This window comes from Triticum aestivum, chromosome 2B (genome assembly GCF_018294505.1).
Source record: "Triticum aestivum cultivar Chinese Spring chromosome 2B, IWGSC CS RefSeq v2.1, whole genome shotgun sequence".
NCBI classification, from domain to species: Eukaryota; Viridiplantae; Streptophyta; class Magnoliopsida; order Poales; family Poaceae; genus Triticum; species Triticum aestivum.
In genome coordinates this window covers 190925192-190949108 of record NC_057798.1, presented here as the reverse complement: position 1 = coordinate 190949108, position 23917 = coordinate 190925192, and the positions used below count along the sequence as shown (strand labels likewise).

Here is a 23917-nt window from a genome sequence, read left to right as displayed (position 1 = left end):
ATAAATGGAAGAAGTCATGTCATCTTGTCTCCAGGGTTTTGTGGTGAAAAACATTTGAATTCACGGAGATCACGAATGAAAAATGAAAGTTTGGGAAAGTCCTTTTATTCCCTCTCATTTAACTTTCAAAAAGTTTCAAATTCACTCACTTTTAGTCAATCAATCAAACAATCAATCGAAACTATCTATTTATTATAACATTCCAAAATTTAGAATTTTGGGATGTTATAAACCTACCACCCTTAAAATGAATCTCGTCCTCGAGATTCGGAGAGGCTAGCAAGAAATAGGTTAGGGTTGGAGTCTTCTCAAAATCCATCAATCATCTCTGGGGTCTCGGGTGCTACCACCCTTAGAAGCATGGTTACGGTTCCATCAAAACTCATATACTCCATCCTTATCATGGGCAGTGTCGATCTTCTCAGGTTCTCGGGAAAAATTCCTTCTCTGGGATCTTCCGGTAGTGGCATAACCTTTTCCTCAATACTTCTGTCCTTTCATCTTGGTAAGGTTCCTCTGTGACTGGGTCTTCTTATCAGACGGGTCTGGCGCCAATACTAAACAACTGTCGGTATCTCATGGTGGTCAACAATTTATGGTTTCTCCTACAGAAAACGGGTCTGGGTTGAACCTCACCGTATGTCCTACGATTGGCAACGACTGCCGTGTACAAGGGAAAATACTTATACCATTCTAAGGTTTAAGGTTTTGATCGTCGTCTCTCTACTATAGGTAAGTCACTCAGATTTACCATCCCACATAGCAAAGCGAATAATAAGAGTAAGTCGGTATGGTGATCAATCCATCCCGCACCCAAATCATTACCTTGTATACGGTTTAGCGAATCTCGCATTCTAACACTCGGTCATCCTCACAAGCATTGCAGAATTTTCTATTGTCGACGAACCAAGTTCGGATAAATCCATTGATTCTGCAAGCCAAACAAACATCTATCGGTCCTTCACCACTCTCAGGTTTTGCGTAAAACTCCTATAAGTTCATCTGTAGGTAAAGGCATATCCTCTTTCAGGGGTTTTCCTTCAGCAAGAGTGTGCTTGTTTCTTGGCAGGTCCTGGGGCCTGTGGGTTATGGCCCATCTCATCACTTGTAAACCTTGAACTCATCATCGGGGCAACTGATCATTATTCCAACATCCAGCTTCCTAGTATTCTTAAATCCATCCAATTGTAATGTCTTTCTTCCTTCTATTTGTACCAAACTAAGACGTGATTACTCAGACTCATCATGGAACTTCCATTGATCCATATTTCCAACATCATATCTCCTTTATATCCAATAGTAATACATCTCTTCATTCTCGTGAGATGTCCCACATATCGAGATAAAAACTTTACTTATGAAGTCCATACTCCACTTCGTGGAACATCATTATCCTTTCCAGGATCAAGCGTCCTTACAGGGGAATATTGGCCATCTCTGCATGGCACTTCTTCAACTGGGAAATGTGAAACACATCATGAACTCCTGATAGTCCTTCGGGTGACTCCAACTTGTTGGCCACTTCTCCCATACGCTCCAAACTCGGTATGGTCCTAGAAATCTCGGGGCTAACTTTCCCTTAACTCCAAATCGTTTAACTCCTCGCAGAGGGGACACACGAAGACATGCTCTGCCTCCAATTTCATAGACTACCTCCTTGCGTTTTTGAGTCCGCATAACTCTTCTGCCAGGGCTGAGCTACCTTCAGTCTATCTCGAAGCAACTTAACATTCTCTTCTGAATTCCTTGATCACATTTGGTCCAAACAACTGACGGACTCCAACTTCATCCCACATCAACGGTGTCGGGCTCCTTCTCCCATACAAAGCTTCAAAAAGGGGGGTCATCTTCAAACTAGCTTGGTAACTGTTGTTGTATGAGAACTCAGCAGGTAAATTATCATCCCTACTAGATCCATAATCTAGCGCACATGCTCTCAACATGTCCTCCAGAATCTGATTGACTTTCTCGGTCTATCCATCTGTCTGCGGATGAAAGGTTGTACTGAACTCTAGCCTAGTACCCAAAGTGTGGCGTAGCTGATTACAAAACTTTGAGGTAAACCGTGTTCCTCTATCTGATACGATGGTCCTCGGAACTCCATGCAGACATACGATCCTGGTCAAATATATCTTGGCCAACTTCGCACTTGTATAGGTGGTTTTCACTAGGATAAAGTGAGCCACTTTGGTCAAGCGAATCAACTACTACCCAGATAGAGTCATATCTTGTTCGGGTTCTGGGAAATCCAGTAATGAAATCCATGCCAAGCTTATCCCACTTCCATTCGGGTATCGGCATAGGCTGTAGTAATCCTGCTGGCTTCTGATGCTCTGCTTTTACTCTCTCTGGCATACATCACCTACAACTACATACTCCGCAATATCCTTCTTCATACCAGTTCACCAGAAACACTCCTTCAATTCCAAATACATCTTGGTGTTTCCCGGGCGAATCGAGTATGGTGAGTCATAAGCGTCTTGAAGTATTTACTTCCCGATCTTTGCATTATTGGGAACATATACACGGTCCTCAAACCAGAAGGTGTCGTGCTCATCCTTACGAAAACCTTTGACCTTTCCTTTGCCCATCCTCTCTTTTATCTCAGCAATCTCTTTGTCGTACTTCTGAGCTTCACGAATCTTTCCCAACAATGTAGACTGAACTTCCATTGCTGCAACAAAACCTTTGGGAACAATCTCCAACCGAAGTTCCCTGAGATCCTTGGCTAACTCCTTTGGAAATCCCCCACTTATGAGGGTATTCATCCTGGTGTTCTTTATGGTTGTGTCCTATTTCTCCCCAAAGCTTGTATGCACAAGGTTTCTTCATATCATTTCCATAAGGCCTCAACTTCTGGGACACAAGACGAGACTTTAGCAGAGTCAACTTAAATTCTTCCCAAACGGTTACTCCTTACCATCCATTGATGGTTTCATACATCCTCCACCAGGTAGCAGCAACTCTTACAAAGCACTAAAGAGCATGCTGGGTTATATCCTTTCTGGCTTTAGGGTTATCCTCCATGTTCTGAATCCATCGGTCTGTATCCAATTGACTCATCGGTCCAGATAATATAAGCTCATCTCCATTCATCCTTTATTGGGTCCATGGGTTTGGGGTGGGATAAGAGAGATTGAGAGGGATGCACACAGTACAAACAATAGTTTTGAAAAGACAGGTTTTATTGTGGCTGTTGGAAAAACAACAAACAAATGACAGCTCACAATCGTCGCATCTAACGTAAGTATATAATAGGGGTTGGGTCTTCTAATGGTCTATAGATCTCAACGTCATCAAACTCTTGAAGTCTTGGTCATGTCTCCGATGGCTCCTTCTGATCATGCTTGTCCTTCTCAAGTTCTTTTGCCAAATCATCTCTGTTGACGCGAAGTCTCTCATGACATCCTTTAATATTTCTGGGGTTGCATTCCAAACTTCTGGGTTTCAACATCCTTGGCATGAGCCATGGTCCTACTGTCCTTTAGTTCCTGACAAATCTCCGGTATCTCGAGGTTTTAGCTCCTCCAGCTTGGCTACTTTCAGCTTCTGGTGCCTGAGTTCTTCACGAACTGCTTCCTTGTCAATTACGGCTTCCTGCAGATCCACCCTAAACTTCTTGATGTAACACTCCAGATCCTGGTGATACACCAGCTAAGGTTAAAACTTGATCTCTTGCTGGCAGGTGCTCCATTAGCCCTTTTGTCATCCGATTCTTCCGAAAGATGCATGCTTAACATCTCACGGTGACAATAACATGAGCGAGTGATAGCATCATGGATATCCATGTTTATGACTATGTCTCTGTCATGAGCTATCATTCCATAGTTGATATTTCCTGTCTTGGGGCTTTCTTGACAGAACTTTGAGTTTTTAACTCTCCATGGTCCGGTCTTTCTCCGATACACCTTGATCTCGGTTATTGACAACTTCCATAGTCGGCAAGTTCCATAAGGGGTGCCTTTCTAGGTCAAACAAATCTGGAAAATCTTCAAAGCCTTCAAATTCTCCTAGTCTTCGGAGTCTTCATCCGTCGTAGTTTCCATTATTATAATGCTCGGTAAAATCCTCTTCATTCCGAAGTGGTCTTAGTTGTCCGGTATCTGGTACTTCTTAGAGTGGATTCATCAGTCGAATCTTCGAGTGGTCAAAAGGGGAAAAGGGTATGGTCTCACTAAAAAGGAATTTTTTTGAATAAGCTCAGAAGAGAAGAGAGGTAAAAAATCCTTTTGAAAACAAAGTTCTAGAGAAAAATCTTTCCTATGGGCTGACCAGGGGTCACGTCCTACAGTCAACATGGGCTCTGATACCATCTTGTAGCGACCCGACCCGAATGGATCAAGTCTCTGTGCTTAAGTGTCATCCCTGGATCGGTATGCTGACACGCACAATACTCGAGGATTTATAACAGAGGTAAATCACATGTATAAAGTAACGTAAATACTATTACCTCAATCCAAAAATAGCGGAAGTAACAAGGTTGTGGATTCCCATCAACACCAACGGCAAAGTTGAGTGTAGAAATCGTAACCCTAACATATCACTTACTCGTCGTAAGATTCCTGCAGCATGAGACGTTGCAGCCAAAAAGGGTCAATACATTGAATGTACTGGCAAATTCACACCATAGAGCAATGATGAATAAAGGCTATCACTACATGCATATTTGGCTGCTGGAAAGCTCTATGGTTACAGTTTTGCGTAAAGCCAATTTTTCCCTACTGCAAAGGAATAAATTTATTTAACTATCATGGTGGTTGTTAAACATTGAGAATGGTTGATAGCATTCTCAATCCCAATTAAAAGTACTCATTAACAACCCAACAATATTAATTAAAGTAACATGATGAGATTCACATGATATCCAAATACTAGATACTCAAGATGTCCATAACCGGGGACACGGCTAACCATGATTAGTTTGTTACACTCTGTAGAGGTTTGCGCACTTTTCCCCACATGACTTGATCTCCTCCGTTTGGTTTCTCGCACTACATGGTGTTTGAGAAACGGATGACCGAGACATAGTCTTTCAGAAGCGCTTGCACCTTACGTAAAGGGTAGACCGTACCAACCTACATCCCCTACATCAGCTAGTCTACCCTGTAAGAGTTCGCACGACTTAGTCAACTATGCTAGAGCCCATAGTAGCATGTGGCTGCACACGGAAGTTTCTAGCATGAATAATCTTATGATCCCTTTGAGCCTGGGTGGCGGTCCGAAGAAAAACAGGCAAGTCCTGGAAACCAGGTACCTCAATCCACCCAGATGTGTGTTTAAGTTGCCACCTTAAATAAACCATTAATTAACAAACTCACATCTGTCATGGATACACTCACCCAATCCACGTCTACTAGCATAGCATGGCATAATAAGCAAACGTAGAAGTAACTCCCAAAGGTTTGATAATAAAACAGGTAATAGGTACTACCTCATCTACTCCCCATCCCACAATTTAATTAGATCCTAAGCATGCAATGTTTGAGGATTGATCTAATGCATAAAACTGGGTATGAGAAGGGATATGATCAAAGTGTGAACTTGCCTGCAATGTTGATGAAGATGATTCGCACTCAAAACTCTTGATAGTTCTACGCGTCACACTCCGGTCAATCTATCATAAGCAAGCAATAGTAACCACACATAAGCAATCACTCAAAAGATCGGAAAGAACGAAGAAGTACGATTCGGAAAACATCAAAACCAAGCGAATAACTCTTGCAACATAAAACAATTTCTAACAGTACCAAAATTATGTGAATTTGGCCTTATCAGAAAGTTTAGGTCAAGAGCTTTGATTTGCAAAAAGAATCAACTCAAACGGAGTTATAAAACTCAAGTTACGATCAAAACGAAGTTCAAATACTGAACTATTTGAAATTCAAATTTTAAATTTCAAAAACATGTTTAAGTTGTTTTACTGGATACAGGGGATCATAACGAAGTGGTGGGCGTTGGTTTCGTTGAATTCCGACTAACGAGCAAAAAGTTATGGTCGTTTGAAAACCAGGGGCTAATCTATAAATAAATATATTCACAGATAGGTCCCTGACGTAATTTAAACAGAAAAAGAAAAAGAATAAATAGTGAACGTTCACTACGAAAACCTAACGAACGAAAACATTCGCTGAAACTACCTAAACAGAAAACGTTCATTACATAACTAAACTAAATAAATAAATAATAAAACGGGGTTTTTTAACCAAAATTGAACCTTGAAAATAAAACCGGTTCGGGTGAAATAAACCAGCGGCGGACGGATCCGGCCGGCGACGAACTCCGGCGCGGGCGTTGGGACGGCGACGGCGTCCGGCAAGTGCGGACGACGACGAGGTGGCGCGGTGGCGAGGCGCGGCGACGGCGTCGTCTCGGTGGCGCGGTGGAGCAAGGCGGCAGCGGAGAATCTCGCCGACGGCGGCGGCAGGCGAGACGCGGCGGCGCGGCGAGATGCGGGAGAGGCGGCAGCGCGAGCAGAGATAGAGGGGCCCGGGGCGGCGCCCTTTATAGGAGGGGAGGGGAGGCGCAAGGCATGGGGAAGGGGGCGACGGGCGCCGTGGGGGGCGGCGGACTCCGGCGAGTCCAGCTGGGGCATGCGAGGAGGAAGGCGGCGGCGCACTGGCTGGGCTGGGCCGTGGCCTGTTGGGCCGGCCCAATTCGGCTGCGGAGGAGAAAAGATAAAAAAAACAAAAACATCTTTCCAAACAAACTTAAAACAAAATAAAATATGAATATTATATAGGCATATAATATACCAAAATTTTCAGAAAAAGATTTCCTACAAGCTGTACATTTTTCTAGAGTCAAATAAAATCCACACAAATTTATATAAATCAAACACTGCTGCTGCTCTAATAAAATCCAAAGAAAATCATTTTAAAAAATACCAAAATGAATTCAAATTTATTTCTCTCCAATTTTCTATTGTAGGGAATCATGTTACCCTAATTTCTGTATATTTTATTTTTGGAGAAAAATAATTTGAATAAAACTCAAATAACTCCAAATTGAAAAATAAATTCAAAAGAACTTTGAATTTAATTCTTTGAAACTCCCAACTCATATTTCATATGTTTTGAAGAAGTCATTTTATCTTCGCTCGTGAAAATCATTGAGTTGCATAAAGTTCCTGGGTTGGAAATATTTTCCAAATGAAATTCAAATATTTTGAACACCCCTTGTCATTTAAATAAATGGAAGAAGCCATGTCATCTTCTCTCCAGGGTTTTGTGGTGAAAAGCATTTGAATTCACGGAGATCACGAATGAAAAATGAAAGTTGGGAAAGTCCTTTTATTCCCTCTCATTTAACTTTCAAAAAGTTTCAAATTCACTCACTTTCAGTCAATCAATCAAACCATCAATCAAAACTATCTATTTATTATAACATTCCAAAATTTAGAATTTTGGGATGTTACAGATGATCAATGAACTACTTTCTACCTTCAATTGATATCTTCTACATCATTCCAATGCTATCTCGGTAACAAGTATCATCATCTACTTCATGCACACATTTCTTGCATCAACCTTGTATAGGTTGTATCATGGCATGTTAGTCATTCTTTCTTGTGTTACTTGTTTCCTTTCTCAAAGCATCCTAACAATGATCTCTTGTTGCTAGTTGTGATGTCTTTGATGTTTGTGTAGTAGGAATTCATTTGTATACAATAAGACCATATCTAGCCATGTGCTATGCTTTCAAGCAAATATTTTATTGGTATATCTATGACTTCCTTTTGGATATCTGGTTCCTTCGTGTTGTAACTATTCCGGGTGTACATCCTTCTTTGTAGATATATATCATCATGATTTCGTCTACCTAGAATCTTATACACTTGAGAGAAGTTGCATATCTAGATGATATCCTATCTTTCACGTCCACCTTGTCTTTCTTTTCTTTTGTTTCTTTGGTGGCTCCATGGAAGCTTTTGCCTTGAGTGTGTGTCTTATCTCGTTGCATCTTGATGCACTCTTGTGTGGTGAAGATTATTTTCCTCATGCTTATCTCTACGAGGCTTTTGCCATCTTAATTGGTATCCCTCGTCTTGATGAGGCTTTCATCTTCTATCTTCACCATGGGTTGTAACAAGTGTTGGTTATTCATTTTGCATTTTTAGTGTGCTTGTGAACCCTTTTGCTTGGTGTGTGTGGGGAGGACATGTCACACACCATGTATCTCATTTACCCAAGACTATGTTGATGATTTATGCTCATCCTTATATTAGTCTTCTCAAGTGCTTTGTCATGACTCACACACATCATTTTGGTTGAGCCTATTCTTAAGTTGCCTCTTTTACATGTTGCTCAACCATGTGCTTGTTGCAAGTGCTAGGCTTTGTTTCCTATATGCACACTTGCACTGGTCATGAATTTCTATTGATTTTGGGGGAGCTATGATCCTATTTTGTGCACTTTGTATCCAATACAAATATTCTTATTTGTGCACAAATCATGGGGAGCTTCTCTAGTTTCTTTAGAACACTCCTCTGCTCATATCATAATATCATTTATTCTTGTGGCTCATAGGATCCTTGGTCTAGTTGGTTCAGTTGATATCCTTTGATTGCTTGCTTCAATTGGTATATTTTGACTGATTCATTGCTTGTGTCTCTCTTAGTTATGTCTTTGTGGCATATCATTCTTTAGGAATCTTTATGCCTTAATATAGTTTGTGTTCCTCCAAGTATTTACCTTTGGGTATGTGTATTGCATTCCACTCTCTTGTTGAGAAATACACAATTTATGGAGGACCACAATTTATAGTAGCCTTCTTAGATTTTCGCCCATTTTGGCAATCTATGCCAATGGGGGAGAAGTTTCAGAGAGTTTTGTGGAGAAGTTTAGAGAGTTATCTCCTCTTGCTTTGGTTTTGTTCCTTAGCATTTAAATCTCATTTGCATGCACTATTGGTTGTTGAATCGCATGGTGATGCATAATTCCTTATATAAACTCTCTTGAAAGTGATTGTCATCAATTACGAAAATGGGGGAGATTGAAATAACATGTGGTGCCCCCATGTTTGGTTTTGGTAATTCATGACAATCTCTATGGGCTAATGGTTGTCTTGAGTTATATTTGAAGGATTTGTCCATAGGCTTTTTTTGAAGTCCGTGTGTTGGTTTCAAGGAGTTTATGAGTTGACCAAGGTGCTATTAAGGAATTATCCAAAGATTGGTCATGTGAGTGTTGAGCTTATTGCAAGCATGTCTTGAAGAAGAAGATTGTGTGATCATTCATGTTTACCTTCAAGACATCATCCAAATGAAGAGAGTTGGAAAGATTCAAGGTTCATCAAGACTAAGTCAAGAGTGAATCAAGTTGATCAACTCACAAAGCGTAGAAGATGTACCGAGAGGGATCAAGTGATCCCATGGTATGGTAAGCGTTGTCCATTGCAATTTGTTTACCAATCCATGGTCTATGTGAGAGTTCTATATGGGGTTAGGTATGTGTCCATGGGCTTGCGTCAAGAGGAAGATATCATACAACCCATGGAAAGGATGACATCAAGTGGTGATCTTCATCAAGATTGCTGTGTGCAAGTTCAAGTGGAGCATCACAAAGATATCAAGTGCTTGAATCTTGCCATCCATTGTGGTGCCAATGGACTTGTGAAGATGTGCCGAAGAGTGGCTCACCCATAGTGGACTATGGGGGGAGCAATCATCTAGTCTTCATCAAGCCAATGCAATCAAGAAAGGTGGTCCAACTTGAGGGAGTCAAGATCATCATCATCTAGCTCAAGTGGACCATGTGCAAGGCAAAGGTTTGCCCTTGATAGGTTTTCTAATTTACCGGTCTCGTGGTGGTAGTTGGGAGAGCAGGTTATAGGATTGTTTGTCGTACTATCAAGGGGGGCTCTCAAGTTGGTAGCTTGATCGTATCGTTAGTAGTGAGCTCAAACCATTGCATCCTTGCATCATGTTTCTTGGTTCTTGTTTGGTTCTCTTTGTGAGTCTTAGAGCTTATGGTCATCTTGATGACAATCTTGAGTTCATCGAAAACAGAGTTCGCATGCGTCTTCTATGATGTTTTCGGTGTTGGAGGTTTTACCGGTCTTATCCGAGGAAGGGTTCTCACCATTTTCTTATGGGCCTTTTCTAATTTGCTTCTTATTGATAATTCTTTCAAGATTGTGTTAGCCATTGTCGCTAGCTTCCCAACAAACTTGGTTTCGTCGAATTCGGAGTCTGTTTGCAAAAGTTGTGGCAGTTTTGGTGTTCTGAAAAGGCTGCAGCGGTACTACCGCGAATTGGAGCGGATGTAATTTTTTACTACTGCTCCGGACCAAAAACTCGTCCCAAGTCCTGCGGTGGTAGGCCGGGATGTATTTTTTAGTACCGCTCGCAAGCAGTAGTACTGCTACCCTTTGTGGTAGTACCGCGATCCCTAGCGGTAATACCGTGAGGACGAGCGGTAGTACTGCTCTGGCGGTTCTATTGGACTTTTGCCTCCTCGTTGTTGTTTTTAAAGGGGTACTACCGCCCTAGCAGTAGTACCGCTCCTTGGAGCGGTAGTACCGCTCTGTGCAGGCTGTGAGCATAACGGTTGGATTTTTCCCCACCTATAAAAGGGGGTCTTCTTCCCCATTGAACCTCATCTCTTAAGCTCATGTTCTTCCCCCATTGTTGACCTTCTTCGAGCTTGCTAACTCTCAATCCATCCAATGATTCTTGCTAGTTCTTGAGGGAAAAGAGAGAGGAGATCTAGATCCACGTTTCCACCAATCACTTTCTCCTCTAAGTGAGGGGAACTCCTTGGATCTAGATCTTGGAGTTCTTCGTGTTCTTCTTTCGTTCTTCCTCTCATTTTCCTCCCTAGCATTAGTTGCTTTGGTGGGATTTCGGAGAGAAGGACTTGGGCACTCCGTGTGCCCTTGCCATTGCATTTGGTGCATCAGTTTGAGTTCTCCACGTGATACGTGGAAGTTACAAGTTGAGAAGTTTATTACTCTCGGGTGCTTGGTCCCCTTGAGCTTGTTACTATTGGCTGTTTGGACACCCTAGACCTTGTTCCTCTTGGGTGCCTTGGTGCCCTTGACAGTTGGTGTTGTTCGGAGCTCAATCATTGTGGTGTAAAGCTCCGGGCAAGCGTCGGGGTCTCCAATTAGGTTGTGGAAATCGCCTCGAGCAATTTGACGGGTACCGATGACTGCCCCAAGGGTTGCCAAAGTGTACGGGTTAGGTGACCGCCCCCAAAGGTTGCCATTTGTACGGGTTCGGTGACCGCCCTCAAGGGTCCCTTAGTGGAATCACGACATCTTGCATTGTGCGAGGGCGTGAGGAGATTACAGTGGCCCTAGTGGCCTCTTGGGGAGCATTGTGCCTCCACACTGCTCCAAACGGAGATTAGCATCAGCAAGGGTGTCAACTTCGGGATACATCGTCGTCTCCGGGTGCCTCGGTTATCTCTTACCCGAGCCCTTTACTTATGCACTTTACTTTGTGATAGCCATATTGTTCTTTGTCATATATCTTGCTATCACATAGTTGCTTATCTTTCTTAGCATAAGTTGTTGGTGCACATAGGTGAGCCTAGTTGTTGTAGGTTTTGTGCTTGACAAATTAACTATTAGGTTTATTCCACATTTGTTCAAGCCTCTACCGTAATTATTTAAAACGCCTATTCACCCCCCCTCTAGGCGACATCCACGATCTTTAAACGGGAAATAGAGAGGCAAGGTAGGGCGGTATTCACTCATGAGGTTTTTGAGTTGTTTCAGGCTGAAGTGCTTGCTGCCAGAGATGATTGTGATGTTCAGCAAACAGATGTGAGGGAATTAAAATCATGTTTGTCAGCGATCAATACTAGAAGATTAGAGAAGTATGTTATGACACAACATCCATGATTGCTAAATGTTCTTGTAAGCTTTTTGAGTCGAAGGGAATTGTGTGCCGCCATATAATTCGAGTATTGAGGGGTGCAAAAATAAATGAATTGCCAAGCTTTTATATTCTGAAGCGATGGCACAACAATTGCAAAAGGTATATTTCTTGTCATATAGATGTGGAAATATTAATACTTGTCTACCTTGACCCACATGACGACGTGATATTTTTCTACTCCCAGGGACATTGTCTTGGATGGGGAAGGAAATGTGCTTGAGGAGAATTTAAGTGACCCGGTTGACATAGCTGTGAAAAGGAAAATAGTTGCCATCCGGAACAAGCTAGAAGATCTCATACGAAATTCGAAAGGCTCCATGGAAGGAATTGAACTCCTGCACACTAGTTTGTGTAGCCTTGAGTTGGATTTAGCCCAACTTGTATCGGCCGTACCATGCAATACACGAGAAAATGAGGAGTCTTTTATTGGCAGTGTCATTCCAAAGCATGTTACCATCCTCACGCCTACTAATATCAGTGCAAGGGCCACATGCTCTAGAATAAAGGGCCATAGGGATGGTGTGAGGAGTGGATCTGGTGAGAACAAAAGAAGGCCTGGAATTCATCAAAAAGTCGCACGCAAATGCAGCATTTGTAAGGAAGTGGTGCTTCATGATGCAAGAACATGCCCTAAGAAACAAATGACCCAACAATAGAGGTTTGTGTTTTTCTTGCTTCAAAGACTACCACTTTTTTGTTTGCTTTGACTGATCACAACTAGGTGGATTGAAATGACCAGGCTTAGATAGATCATTTACGGAAGATGTGTAGGCCTTTTATCTTGGCTCGCCTATGGTATCACTAAAGCAAGGATGTATGTGTGTGATTTAGTATCAACCCTTTTCCAACACATGAGCCTATCTGGCATCATGTTCATTTTATTTATTTTCCCATGCTGCTGTAGTTTTCTTGTAATTACAAGGTAATATAATGCATGCCATATAATTCTTTGTTTATAGCTATTGAATTCTAATAATATTCTGCATCTCTAGGACTGTCATAAAACTTCTTTTAAATTGCTCGATGACATTTTTCTGTACTTGCCATTTATGTTTTTAAATAATCCTTGGAAATGCAATATGTTGACCGTAAGTTTATACATTGTGCAAGCTTTCAGCCCGTGTGAATCTGGAGCCTATGTTCATATTTTCTCAAGGTATCCAGATCAAAATTTGTGCATGTGCGGTTTGATTGAATCTAATTTTGCAAGGTATTTTACATATGTCATGGCCTACTGGAGTGTCCGAACAATAGCTATTGAGCTCTTTTCAGTAAAAAGAGTTTGTGTTCATCTCTTTCTTAGGAGTAAATTTGTCAGTTGTGGCAAATGGCGTACGAAGCTGGACATAACGATTTCCTCTCTTCTCAATATATGATGTTTGATATATGTTTCTAACAAACACATATTTATTTGGTGTGCTTAACTAGGTGAATTGAACTGATGAGGTTTATATAGAGTCACCTTCAGAAAGAAGTTTATATAGTCCATGGAGGTTGTCATCTATTCCACTAAAATAGGAAGGCAGGATCATAGATCTTTTCTGTCATCCATCAATCCTTAATACTTGGTTTTCCTGGAAATGTACTAAAAATGATCTATGTATGCCTCTTGTGTTGTGTTCTCATGTATTCGAATACTCAAATGCTTGTTGAGATATAATGTACCATCAGTCCTTAATTTGCGGTCTACCTGGGAATGTACTAAAATAGATCTACGTATGCCTTTTGTGTTGTGTTCTCATGTACTCGAATACTCTACTGAGCGGGCACTTCAGTCCTTTTTTTCGCATGCACTTAGGTTGACATGTACGATTCATGTAGTTCTGCTTGATATGGGATAGTTTAATTTTCTCATCCGCTCAAATATTTTTTATATATGTTTTTTTGTGACCAATAAGTTCAACTCTCTTGAAAAATTAGGACTTAAATGTTCATTGGTCTCATGCAGCAAAGATTTGCAAAGATTTTATATCCAACTAAGAGGAGAGGGTAATCACCACTGTGCATATCTGAAAATAAACTAATTTTACAAAGACCTGAGATTGTACTGCAAAAGAGCACACATCAACGCTGCCAGCTTTGAAGAATAGTCATATTACCAAGGACCAAATGATTGGATATGAGGAAGTCGAGGTGGTTATGGCAAAAGTCATGTTTTTATATCTAACGAGTATCAGGGGGTTTTCCGTGAGATGTACATTAAGTGGCCTGAGTTGCCTCCACTAGAATCTGAGCCATACATGCCTGATCTGATGGCCCAAATTCATTTTTTCTATTTTTGTACTACATGCCCAGATTCTATCCTACTTGCTCCCCCGATGATCGAGTAGCCAGGCAGGGTCACACTACATGGATAGCTTGTACGTAGTGCATGTGTGTCTCTCTGGACCAATGTTTCTCGCATTGGTGGATCAAGCACATGACAATTTGAACAAAGGAGAAACAAACATAAACAAATTTCTTTGTAAGAAAATTTAATCATGTGAGTGGTTTAACCCTAAATTAAATAGACACAAATATAAAAAGGAAAATAATAACATGCAACTATGTGTAACATAATAGAACATAGAAACTTCTACTTTCTCTAGCCTTCTCATTCCATCTATACTAATATGCTAAAGTAAAAACTAACAATAAATAAAATGTAGGGTTTTAACAAAAAATGATGTGGTGGGATTGGAACTACCCTAAAGAAGAAGGAAAAATGAAAAACATAAAACAAATGATGAAAACAACATTTGCTCACAATTTACACATAAGTTATGTTTTTTATAATACACAAGAATAAGCATATAATAGTAAGAAAAATGGTCGATTTCATGAAACTCTAATACTTGTGGTGGTGTCACCTTAAAGAATACAAGAACAAAAATAAAAATAAAGCTAGAAAATTACCATTACAAAGAATGAATTACTAGAAATATCAATGAATTAGTACATTTCTAAGAATGAATGAATTAGTGGTATTGGTATTTCCCTTAAATATCAAAAAATATATTAAATAATGACACAATTTGCATATAATTTACACGGAAATTGCCTTTTCAATATGCAAGATTAAGCATATAATAGTAAAGATTCGCAAAAAATCTAAAAAGGAATGAATTAGTGGCATTGCTATTAACCTTGAAGAAGAAATAAAATGAAATAAAAGCTAAAACAAAACAAAATAACAAAAAAATTATAAGGAAGAATGAATTAGTGACATTGGTTTTACCCTTAAAGAGGTAGAAAATGAAATAAAAGTTTTTAAAAATGAAGTATTATAAGAAAGAATGAATTGGCATTGGTATTACTCTTAGAGAAGAAATAAACTGAAAAAGAAACTAGAAAAATAAAATAATTGAAGTTCTATTATTTTATTTCATTTTCTTCCTTTTTATTAGAAAGTTTCATTATTTTTATTTTTATTTTGTCTTTATTTCCTTTTTTATTAGAAAGTTTCATTTGCCAAAATAATGAAATAAAGACAAAATAAAAATAAAAATAATGAAACTTTCTAATAAAAAAGGAAATAGTGGTAATACCAATGAATTAGTAGTTTCTAAGTAGGAATGGATTTTGGTATTACACTTAAAAAGAAACAATAGAAAAATGAAATCAAATATTGACACAATTTGCATACATTTACATGGAAATTACAGTTTTTTAAATATGAAAGAATAAGCATATAACAGTGAATCGGTAAAAACAAGTTTTCTAACAAGGAATTAATTACTGGCATTGTTATTACCCTGAAAGTAGAAATAAAATGAAATAAAAGTTAAAACAAAATCAAAATATAATTTTAGAAGGAAGAATGAATTAGTGGGACTGATATTACCCATAAAGAATAAATAAAATAAAAAATACAACCAAATTAAAAATGAAATATTATAAGGAATAATGATTTAGTGGTATTAGTATTACCTTTTAAGAAAAAAGAAAAAGAAATAAAACTAACACTAATCAAAACAATGAAGTTTTCTAAGGAAGACTGAATTAGTTACATTCATATTATCCTTTAAGAAGAAGAAAACTGAAAAAATGTAACAAATAATGACAAAATTTTCACAGGATTTTGCACTTTTTCATAATATGCAACAATAAACATATATTATTGATTTTTTTGCACAAAATAAGTTTGATAAGGAGGAATGAGTTAGTGGCGTTAGTAACTTATCCTTAAGGAAGAAAAGAAATGAAGTAAAACTAAAAATAAAATCAAAATGATGAAGTTTTTTAAGAAAGAATGAATTAGTGGCAATGATATTAATTAATAAGGAGAAAGAAAATAAAAAAAGGTGAGACAAATAATGGAAATGTTTGCACAAAATTTACTCAGAAATGTGCTTTATAATAGTACTCAACAATAAGCATATAATAGTGTATTTTTCGCACATAAAAGTTTACTAAGGAAGAGAAAGTTAGTAGCAAAATAACATTAAAAAGTTTTCTAAGAAATAATGAGGTAGTATCATTGGTATTACCGTTTAAGAAGAAAATCCAAATAAAAAACTTGCACATAACTTTACACTGAAATTGCACTTTTTAATATGCAATGAATAACATATAATAGTGCAATTTTACACTGTGGTGTAATTTACACACATACTCTATAGTAACTCTGTGTTTAGATTTCACCCATCCAATATGCAAAAAAAATACCCATGCAGAAAAAGAAAAAACAGCTAACAAAAACAAATGCAAAATCAAAAGCAAAAACGCATAAAAAAATAGGCAATGTGTAACGAGCGTCAATCCTAAGAGGAAAATCTACTTATACCAAACCAGGGCAAGTCAAAATTTTGGCATAAGAAAAAATCGACTTAACCCAAAAAGAGGCAAGTCAAAAATTCAGCCTAAGAGCATCTCCAACATGCATGCAACCGCGCGGCATGCTAAAACCTTTTTACAACATCAAAATAGTGGTTTGCGTGCAGCAGGGTGCTGGCTCCAGCGGCCGCTGCAAAATATGGCGCGCAGGAGCAGCTCCAGCAGACGCGCTAATTTATAGCGCGCGCGAGCAGCCGGCGCTTGCAAATAAGATTTTACATGTCCATTTTGATAATAGTGATGATGTTTCAAACATTAAACAAATATGCAAAATATAGACATATCACAGTTCAATTGCATGGCATAGTTCAAAATGACCCAACCAAGTGCACATAAAATTGCACACAAACAAATGGCACATCAACAATCATGCCACATCATCATCGTCCTCCTCTTCCTCCGATTCTTCCTCCTCATCCGAAGACGATTCTTCCTCCTCCTCTTCATTGTCGCGCGCCCCATCGTCATCGGGAACTCGGATGATGTTCGCAAGATCTCCAAGTGCATCATGCGAGGGTATGTGAGGCACATCGGAAGACATGCGTCCACCCATGTCACCCGGAGGTGCTCCCATGCCTCCCATAAGAGACCCAAAACGCATGCCTCCCATGCTTTCTCATGGTAGCTCCCAAGCACCCATGCCTCCCATGGTAGCTCCGAAGCCACACATGCCTCCCACGGTAGCTCCGAAGCCACCCATGCCTCCCGTTGGTGCTCCCATGCCTCCCATGATAGCTCCAAAGACACCCATGCCTCCCATGACTCCCATGGTAGCTCCCATGCCTCCCATGGTAGCTCCTATTGCTCTCATGACCATGGCTCTTTTTTGGACCAAGACTTCTTCACGGGAAAGATTGACGTACTCCTTTTGCCTATCATTAGGGGTAGATATGTCCGTGAAGAACAAGTACTTCTCCCATTTCAATAATCTAGATCGCTCCTCCATGGCAAATTTCTTCTCCTCCAATGCCACCTTCCTGTTTTCGGCCGCCACTCTCCTCTCCTTGGTCGTCGCATCTTGGCTCCTTGCCATCATCCTCACCTTGTTCGCTTTCTTTCTTGCCTTCACAATAGCTTCCATAGCATTCTTCAGATCATAATCTCCTCCCCTCTTCTTATTTTCTTTTACATTTTTCTTGTCTCCATTTGGTCTTTTTGGCTTGGAGTAGGCAACGGATTTTGGTGTAGGGCTTCTCTTGCCGCCATCACTTGATGCCTCCTCCTCATCATCATCATCCAAATCAATAGTTACCTTGCTTTTCTTGCTCTCCTCTTGGTCATCACAGGGCTTCCGTTTCTCTTCATCCTTCACACACATTGTAGCAATGGGCAAACACAGATGGTCTCCCTTTCTTGACCTTCGCTTTCTTGTTCTTCTTCTCTTCTCCTTGAAATAATTTTTGTGCAATAGTAAGCTACAAACAAAAGAACAAATTAGCATTTCAAACAATAACAACATAATGAAATGACACTTACCCTATCTCTATCATTAATGCCACTTGGGTTTATCGTGTCAACCGCCTTGAGTGCCCCACCTTTGACAATCTTTGTTGATTGTCGACCACCGGGAGCGAAGAGATCTATTTGTGCGGTCAATTCCACTCGTCTTGTGTAAATCAAAGTGCTCCTTCATCCGGATCAAATATGCATCTCTACTTTGGTCCCCTCCAACGTTGGCATCCATAGACACATGCAACCATGTGTTGCATAGCAAAATGTCTTCCTTCATGGTGTAGTTGCCGGCTCTTCCTTTCGGTGCATCGAATTTACTCTCACCATCCTCGTCCATCTCAAACTCATGATCATCTTCATGCACTCCATTTGTTTGAGACCAATGAGAATTGTTGGAGCCAACACCCATAGTTGTCATATATGTGGGCATTTCATCGAAATAAGCGGCGTGCGATGCCGTTTTGCTCCGCGTGCTGAACCACTCATACTGCCCGCACATTTTTTGCGCGTCCGCTAGAGCGCCCGTTCTGGCTGCGTGCGCAAAAAAAGACGATTTTTTCAACACGCTGCTAAAATCGAACGCCTGTTAGAGATGCTCTAAGAGAAAAATTGACCTACCCCAAATAGGGGCAAGTCAAAAATCAACCTAAACTAGTAGACTGCCCGAGCGTTGCCACGGGCATTTCATATTTTTGGCTGGTATTATGTATAAACCTAATGCATGTTAAGTTTCACAATATCATAAAATAATTGAAATCCAATTCACTTGCAATGTAAGTTAATAAGTTGATGATGTATACGAGAGAGCGATGATCCAACATATAATCCCTTATAATCCTTGCACAAGCAATATAAACTAAGATATGCTTGACGCGCCTCGACAATATCAGAAATGTTGTTTTTAACTTCATTTGCATGATACTTGAGCAAGTATAAGAAAATTTTCTTCCTCAACTCATAATCCCTGCACAAGCAATATATATAGTTAGCATAAATATTTCACATGGAAGGTGTAAGAATGTGCAAGGAAAAAGAATACTCACCGTTCAAACCGAACAAACCAATTCTTAACCATTCCACGAGAGCATAAAACAAAAACAAAATAGCTAGACAAATTCATGCAATTGAGTATATATTTTTAAAATATAGTGCTATTTTCAAAGTAACATACGTATCCATCAGTTTTTATCGCCGATCAACAAAAGTGAACCATATAAACATATATTAAAATAAAATATAAAAAATATGCCTGTATACATTACATATTCATTATGGCATAATGTTCTTGTTTTATAGATCAACGAAAAAAGCTGTTTTTTTCAACACGCTGCTAAAATCGGGCGCCTGTTAGAGATGCTCTAAGAGAAAATTTGACTTACCCCAAATAGGGGCAAGTCAAAAATCAACCTAAATACACACAAACAAAAATGGTCAGAAAATTTACTTATCTAAATTTAAAATTCAGACGACCTTTTTTTGCGGGCAATGACGACTTACATATAGCTAAATTGATAAAAGAAGGGTCTAACTAACCCACCTGAACTATTGCCAATTCCGGTTATTAACCCGGAGTAGAGATACATCACTTTTGACCGGCATCAAGAGGGTGCGACACGTCGCACTTGAATGCTGACCCTATTGCATTTGAACTTGACCGGCGTTCAACGGCCCTAGAATATATGAAGGTGAAATGGACTGACCACATCGAATTGCCTGACTGGGCTGGACTAAGTTGAACGTTCTGGTTGACCAGACCAGGTTTCGTTAGAAAGCAACCAGTTGGTAACTGAATGCTACGTAGTACTCCCTTCATCCCATAATATAAGAGTGTTTTTTACACTGTAATGTAAAAGACTCTCTTATATTATGGGACGGAGGGAGTAGCTTCCAGTGAACAATGCACTTTGTTTTAACACAGTGCAATAAACTTGGGATCAACGACTAGTACGTGTAGCAGTTACCGACGGACACCGGATACAACCAGAACCAGACGGACCGACGCTTGTCCATAGCACCATCAGGTTCATCACGCCACCGTCGAGGGATCAAATTCTCCAACACCGAGTGCTGTGCCAGAGAGATGAATCAGTAAACAGGAGACAACTTCTGTCTGAATACGTTGAGATCATTTGTCGAAATAAGATCAATAGGGCAAGTAGAAAGAATGTTTTTCTTTTCTCGAGGCACTGAATATGTTGAGGGCAAGTAGAAAGAATCTGGGTAGTTTATCAAATACGCACGAGAGTGTTTATCATTTATTAAAGAAGAAGAGGGAAGACTCCCGAAGTTCAAATGTACAGAGTTTAATTACATGCCGGATTTTCCAACACTACCCGAAGAAATGTGGGTAGTTGATTCGATCGTCTCCGCTCCACGAGCAAGATTACATTCCTGGGATAAGTTCTGTGCAGAACTGCAGACCCACACACCACCAGCCAAGGCAGCTTTGAGGGCCACTTTGGATCACGAAATGTTCATCATCTGTGCTGAACTCACACCTCCATTGGATTGGCACTATTACAATGAGAATTTATTTCCTGCAGCCTCTGAACATGATCACTGCACAAGCTGTCTAATCTCCACCCCGCTCTTCCTGGATCCTGAGCGCAGGCAGCGCTGCCGACCTCCCTGAACCAGACCATGCCTCGTACTCGTACTCACAGCAGGCTTCCCGACAATGGCGTCGTCGAGCAGCGAGCACCTCCGAGGCGCGCCGCCGGACTGCAGGTACCTCAGGAAATCCCCGGCGCCGTCAGCCAGCTTCTCGAACCTCTGGACGGCCTTCGCGTGGGGCTCCTCGCTGCGGCGGCTGAGGAGCGACGACACGAAGGAAGCCACGATGCGCGCGACCCGGCTCGGGAGCCACGCGCGCGCGAGCGCCTCCCTGGCCTCCTCCTCCTCCAGGGCCCGCAGCTTCCAGCGGTGCACCGCGGCATCGCACTCGTCGGCGGCGCGCCGCAGCCTCCGCCGCCACCGGAGCATCGCCACGTCCGTGACCTGCCACCGGGCGGACACCTCCAGCGCCGCCTCCATCTTGATGCGCGCCATCTCCAGCCTCTCCAGGCTCTCGCTTGTGCAGGCCGACGCCGACCTCTCCTTGTGCTTGCTGACGAGGAACGAGGAGGTCCTGCTGACCACCTCGCCGACGACCAGAGATCCGACCATCTCAGCCATCGTCACGGGACGGGTGCCCGCAGCTGATCGAATTGCATCAATGGCAGAACAGGGGATTACGCCGGTCAGAAGTGGCCGAAGAAGCAGAGAATTCTGCAAGTGGTGCCATAGATGGAGAGTAGTCGGCTCAAGGAAGTTCAGAGATTACGACTTGTCGATTTTGTTGGATTCGGCGACTGAACTCGTTCTGGATGTTTGGATGATTGCAGGTCTCTCAACTGAACCAAGCCGCTGCCGAGTGGTTCGGACTGTCGATGATCAACGAAGTAAGCAGTCGGTACCTGTCGTAGCTGGACCGCGGTTGGTCTATTCCTTCAGTCCAAGTCTCCGGCGGCAATTCTGAAAATCCTTTACGCGGTTGCGCCTGCGTGGACATCACGGCAAGTTCAAATCACCATGCACATCCGCTGCCGATGAAAAATAAGGTAGATCAGAACGATCCAAACCGACAACGCACGAATGTAGGCGAACAACAATGAGATCCGAGCAAATCCACTAAAGATAGATCTGCCAGAGACACACCTCCACGCGCCCACCAACGATGCTAGACGCACCGCCAAAACGGGGCTAGGCGAGGAGACCTTTATTCCATTTTCAGGGAGCCGCCGCCTTCTCACCTTCCTGAGTAGGACACAAACCCTAGCACGATTGAAAAAACGACTAAAATCGAAGCCCTCCCGCCGGCCCTTGCCCGCGCCTCCATGGCCCTAGGGCCACCGGAGACGAGGCCGACCTGCGCCGGCGCCAGAGGCATGAACTCTAACTTTCTTTTTTGGCGGAGAAGGAGGCGGCGGCTACTCTGATTTCTTATCTACTACATTTACTCGGCGTCGTAGCGTACTCCTTTTCGTAAAGAAATATACGAGTCGTTTAGTCACTAAAATGAGAGCAAGTCTTAAACCATGTGGAAAACTATTGGTTTGTTTGTGTGGCGGAGATGCCGGTGAATCGTGGGATATACTAGAATGGCATAGTAAAATAAAATTGTGGGTTCAAAACTTGTATTACTCAATTAACACCAGTACAATCCATCGCTGCCAGTTCTAATACATCGGGAGGAGCCGAACCTATCCAAGTCATGGTTCTACCTTGAGCTCTACCAAAAGCAGCTAGACTATCACTGGGCCTTATTTTGCGGCCGTGAGACATGAGAGTAATCCAAGATTGACGAAGACTAAGAAGATATCTAATCTCTTTTACTAAAAAAGCATAAGCAGACCGGTCAAAACTGTCACATGTGAACATAAACACCGCCACAAGAGAATCCATTTCAACTGTAATAGGCAAATTTGACCGTTGTATAGCATAGGAGAGCCCCTCCATGCAAGCACACAGTTTAGCTTCCAAAGCATCTCTGCAGGAGAACAGAGCCCTGCACGCCGAGGAGATAATCTTTCCTTCCGAGCACCTCAGGATCATCCCTGCTCTAGTTGTGTCACTCGAAATAAAAGACCCATCTGTGTTAAGCTTCACCCATCCATTCACCGGTCTAGACCAACTCGGCGATGCAGCCACATCTTCTCTTGTAAATTTAGTAGCACCGTCCAGGGAGATAGCAGACATCCCCTTAGCTGGGTCACAAAGCGGGTTTGATTTTACTGCCACCAAAGACTCCATGTAACTTAGCAAGAACATGATGGATACGTCCATTGGTGGGGCAGGTTTTGAGTGTACTAGCTCATTCCGGACATACCAGCATCTCCAGAAGATCATCAACATCATGCACTGTTCGAAATCGCTCAAGTGAGCTAGGACATGTAGCAGCCATTCTTTGTCAGTAGGTATGAACGAATCCATATTGGGCAATCTCCATATTTTTGCCATTGATCTGTAGAGGTCCCGGCCATATTGACACTTCACAAAGGGGTGGAAGTTGTCTTCTGTCTCAACTCCACACACTGGGCATATACTAGTGATCTCGAGACCGATCCTACACTTATTTTTTTCATGTCGGCAGACTATCCGTTGCCACTCGCCATGCAAAATTTGCAATCGTTGGTGGAGCGCTGCAGTTCCAAATGAATTTCCAGCAACTCCTAACTCCCGTCGGCGCTGTACTGGAGGAGGACGCGGACCCGCGGTGCAGCTCATCAAACGCAAGATGGTAGGCGCTCCTAACTGTCAAGATTACATGTTTTTCAGGTGCCCATGCAAGGATTCGTAATCCAATCTTGGGGAAGCTCTGATCTTTAGGATATCTTCAACATCAGCAGCAACGAAATATTGAGAGAGCAGCTCAACCTTCCATGAACCATTATCATTCAACAAGTCAGAGACGAAACACATACGACACACGCCTTGCTGTGACATGGGCCTAAACGATAAAGGTCGGGGGATCCAATTGTATCACACTCTTATACTTCTGCCATTCCCAACACGCCATATTAATGCTTTCTTTAGCAAATCCAGACCATGGCTAATTGCTTGCCATGAGGAGGAGGCATTACCCGTGAAAACAGTATCCTCAAGCTTACCGTGCGGGCAGTACCGTGCTTTGAGAACTTGCGCACATAGGCTTTCCGGTCTGGATATTAATTGCCATGCTTGGCGAGCCAATAAGGTTTGATTGAACAGACGGAAATCCCGAAAACC

At 41.5% G+C, this 23917-nt stretch overlaps 1 protein-coding gene across 1 annotated transcript; it reads right to left on the bottom strand.

The window, feature by feature from the left end:
• Positions 1-20375: 20375 nt before the first annotated feature.
• Positions 20376-21620, bottom strand: LOC123041013 (uncharacterized). The gene has a single exon (XM_044463710.1). It carries the CDS (start codon positions 21323-21325, stop codon positions 20708-20710), a length of 618 nt encoding a protein of 205 aa, XP_044319645.1. The 5' UTR covers positions 21326-21620; the 3' UTR covers positions 20376-20707.
• Between the last annotated feature and the right edge of the window lie 2297 nt (positions 21621-23917).

What these genes read in the sequence shown, in the direction of transcription:
- LOC123041013 (XM_044463710.1), bottom strand. Translation starts at nt 21,325, where the DNA reads ATGGCTGAGATGGTCGGATCTCTGGTCGTCGGCGAGGTGGTCAGCAGG.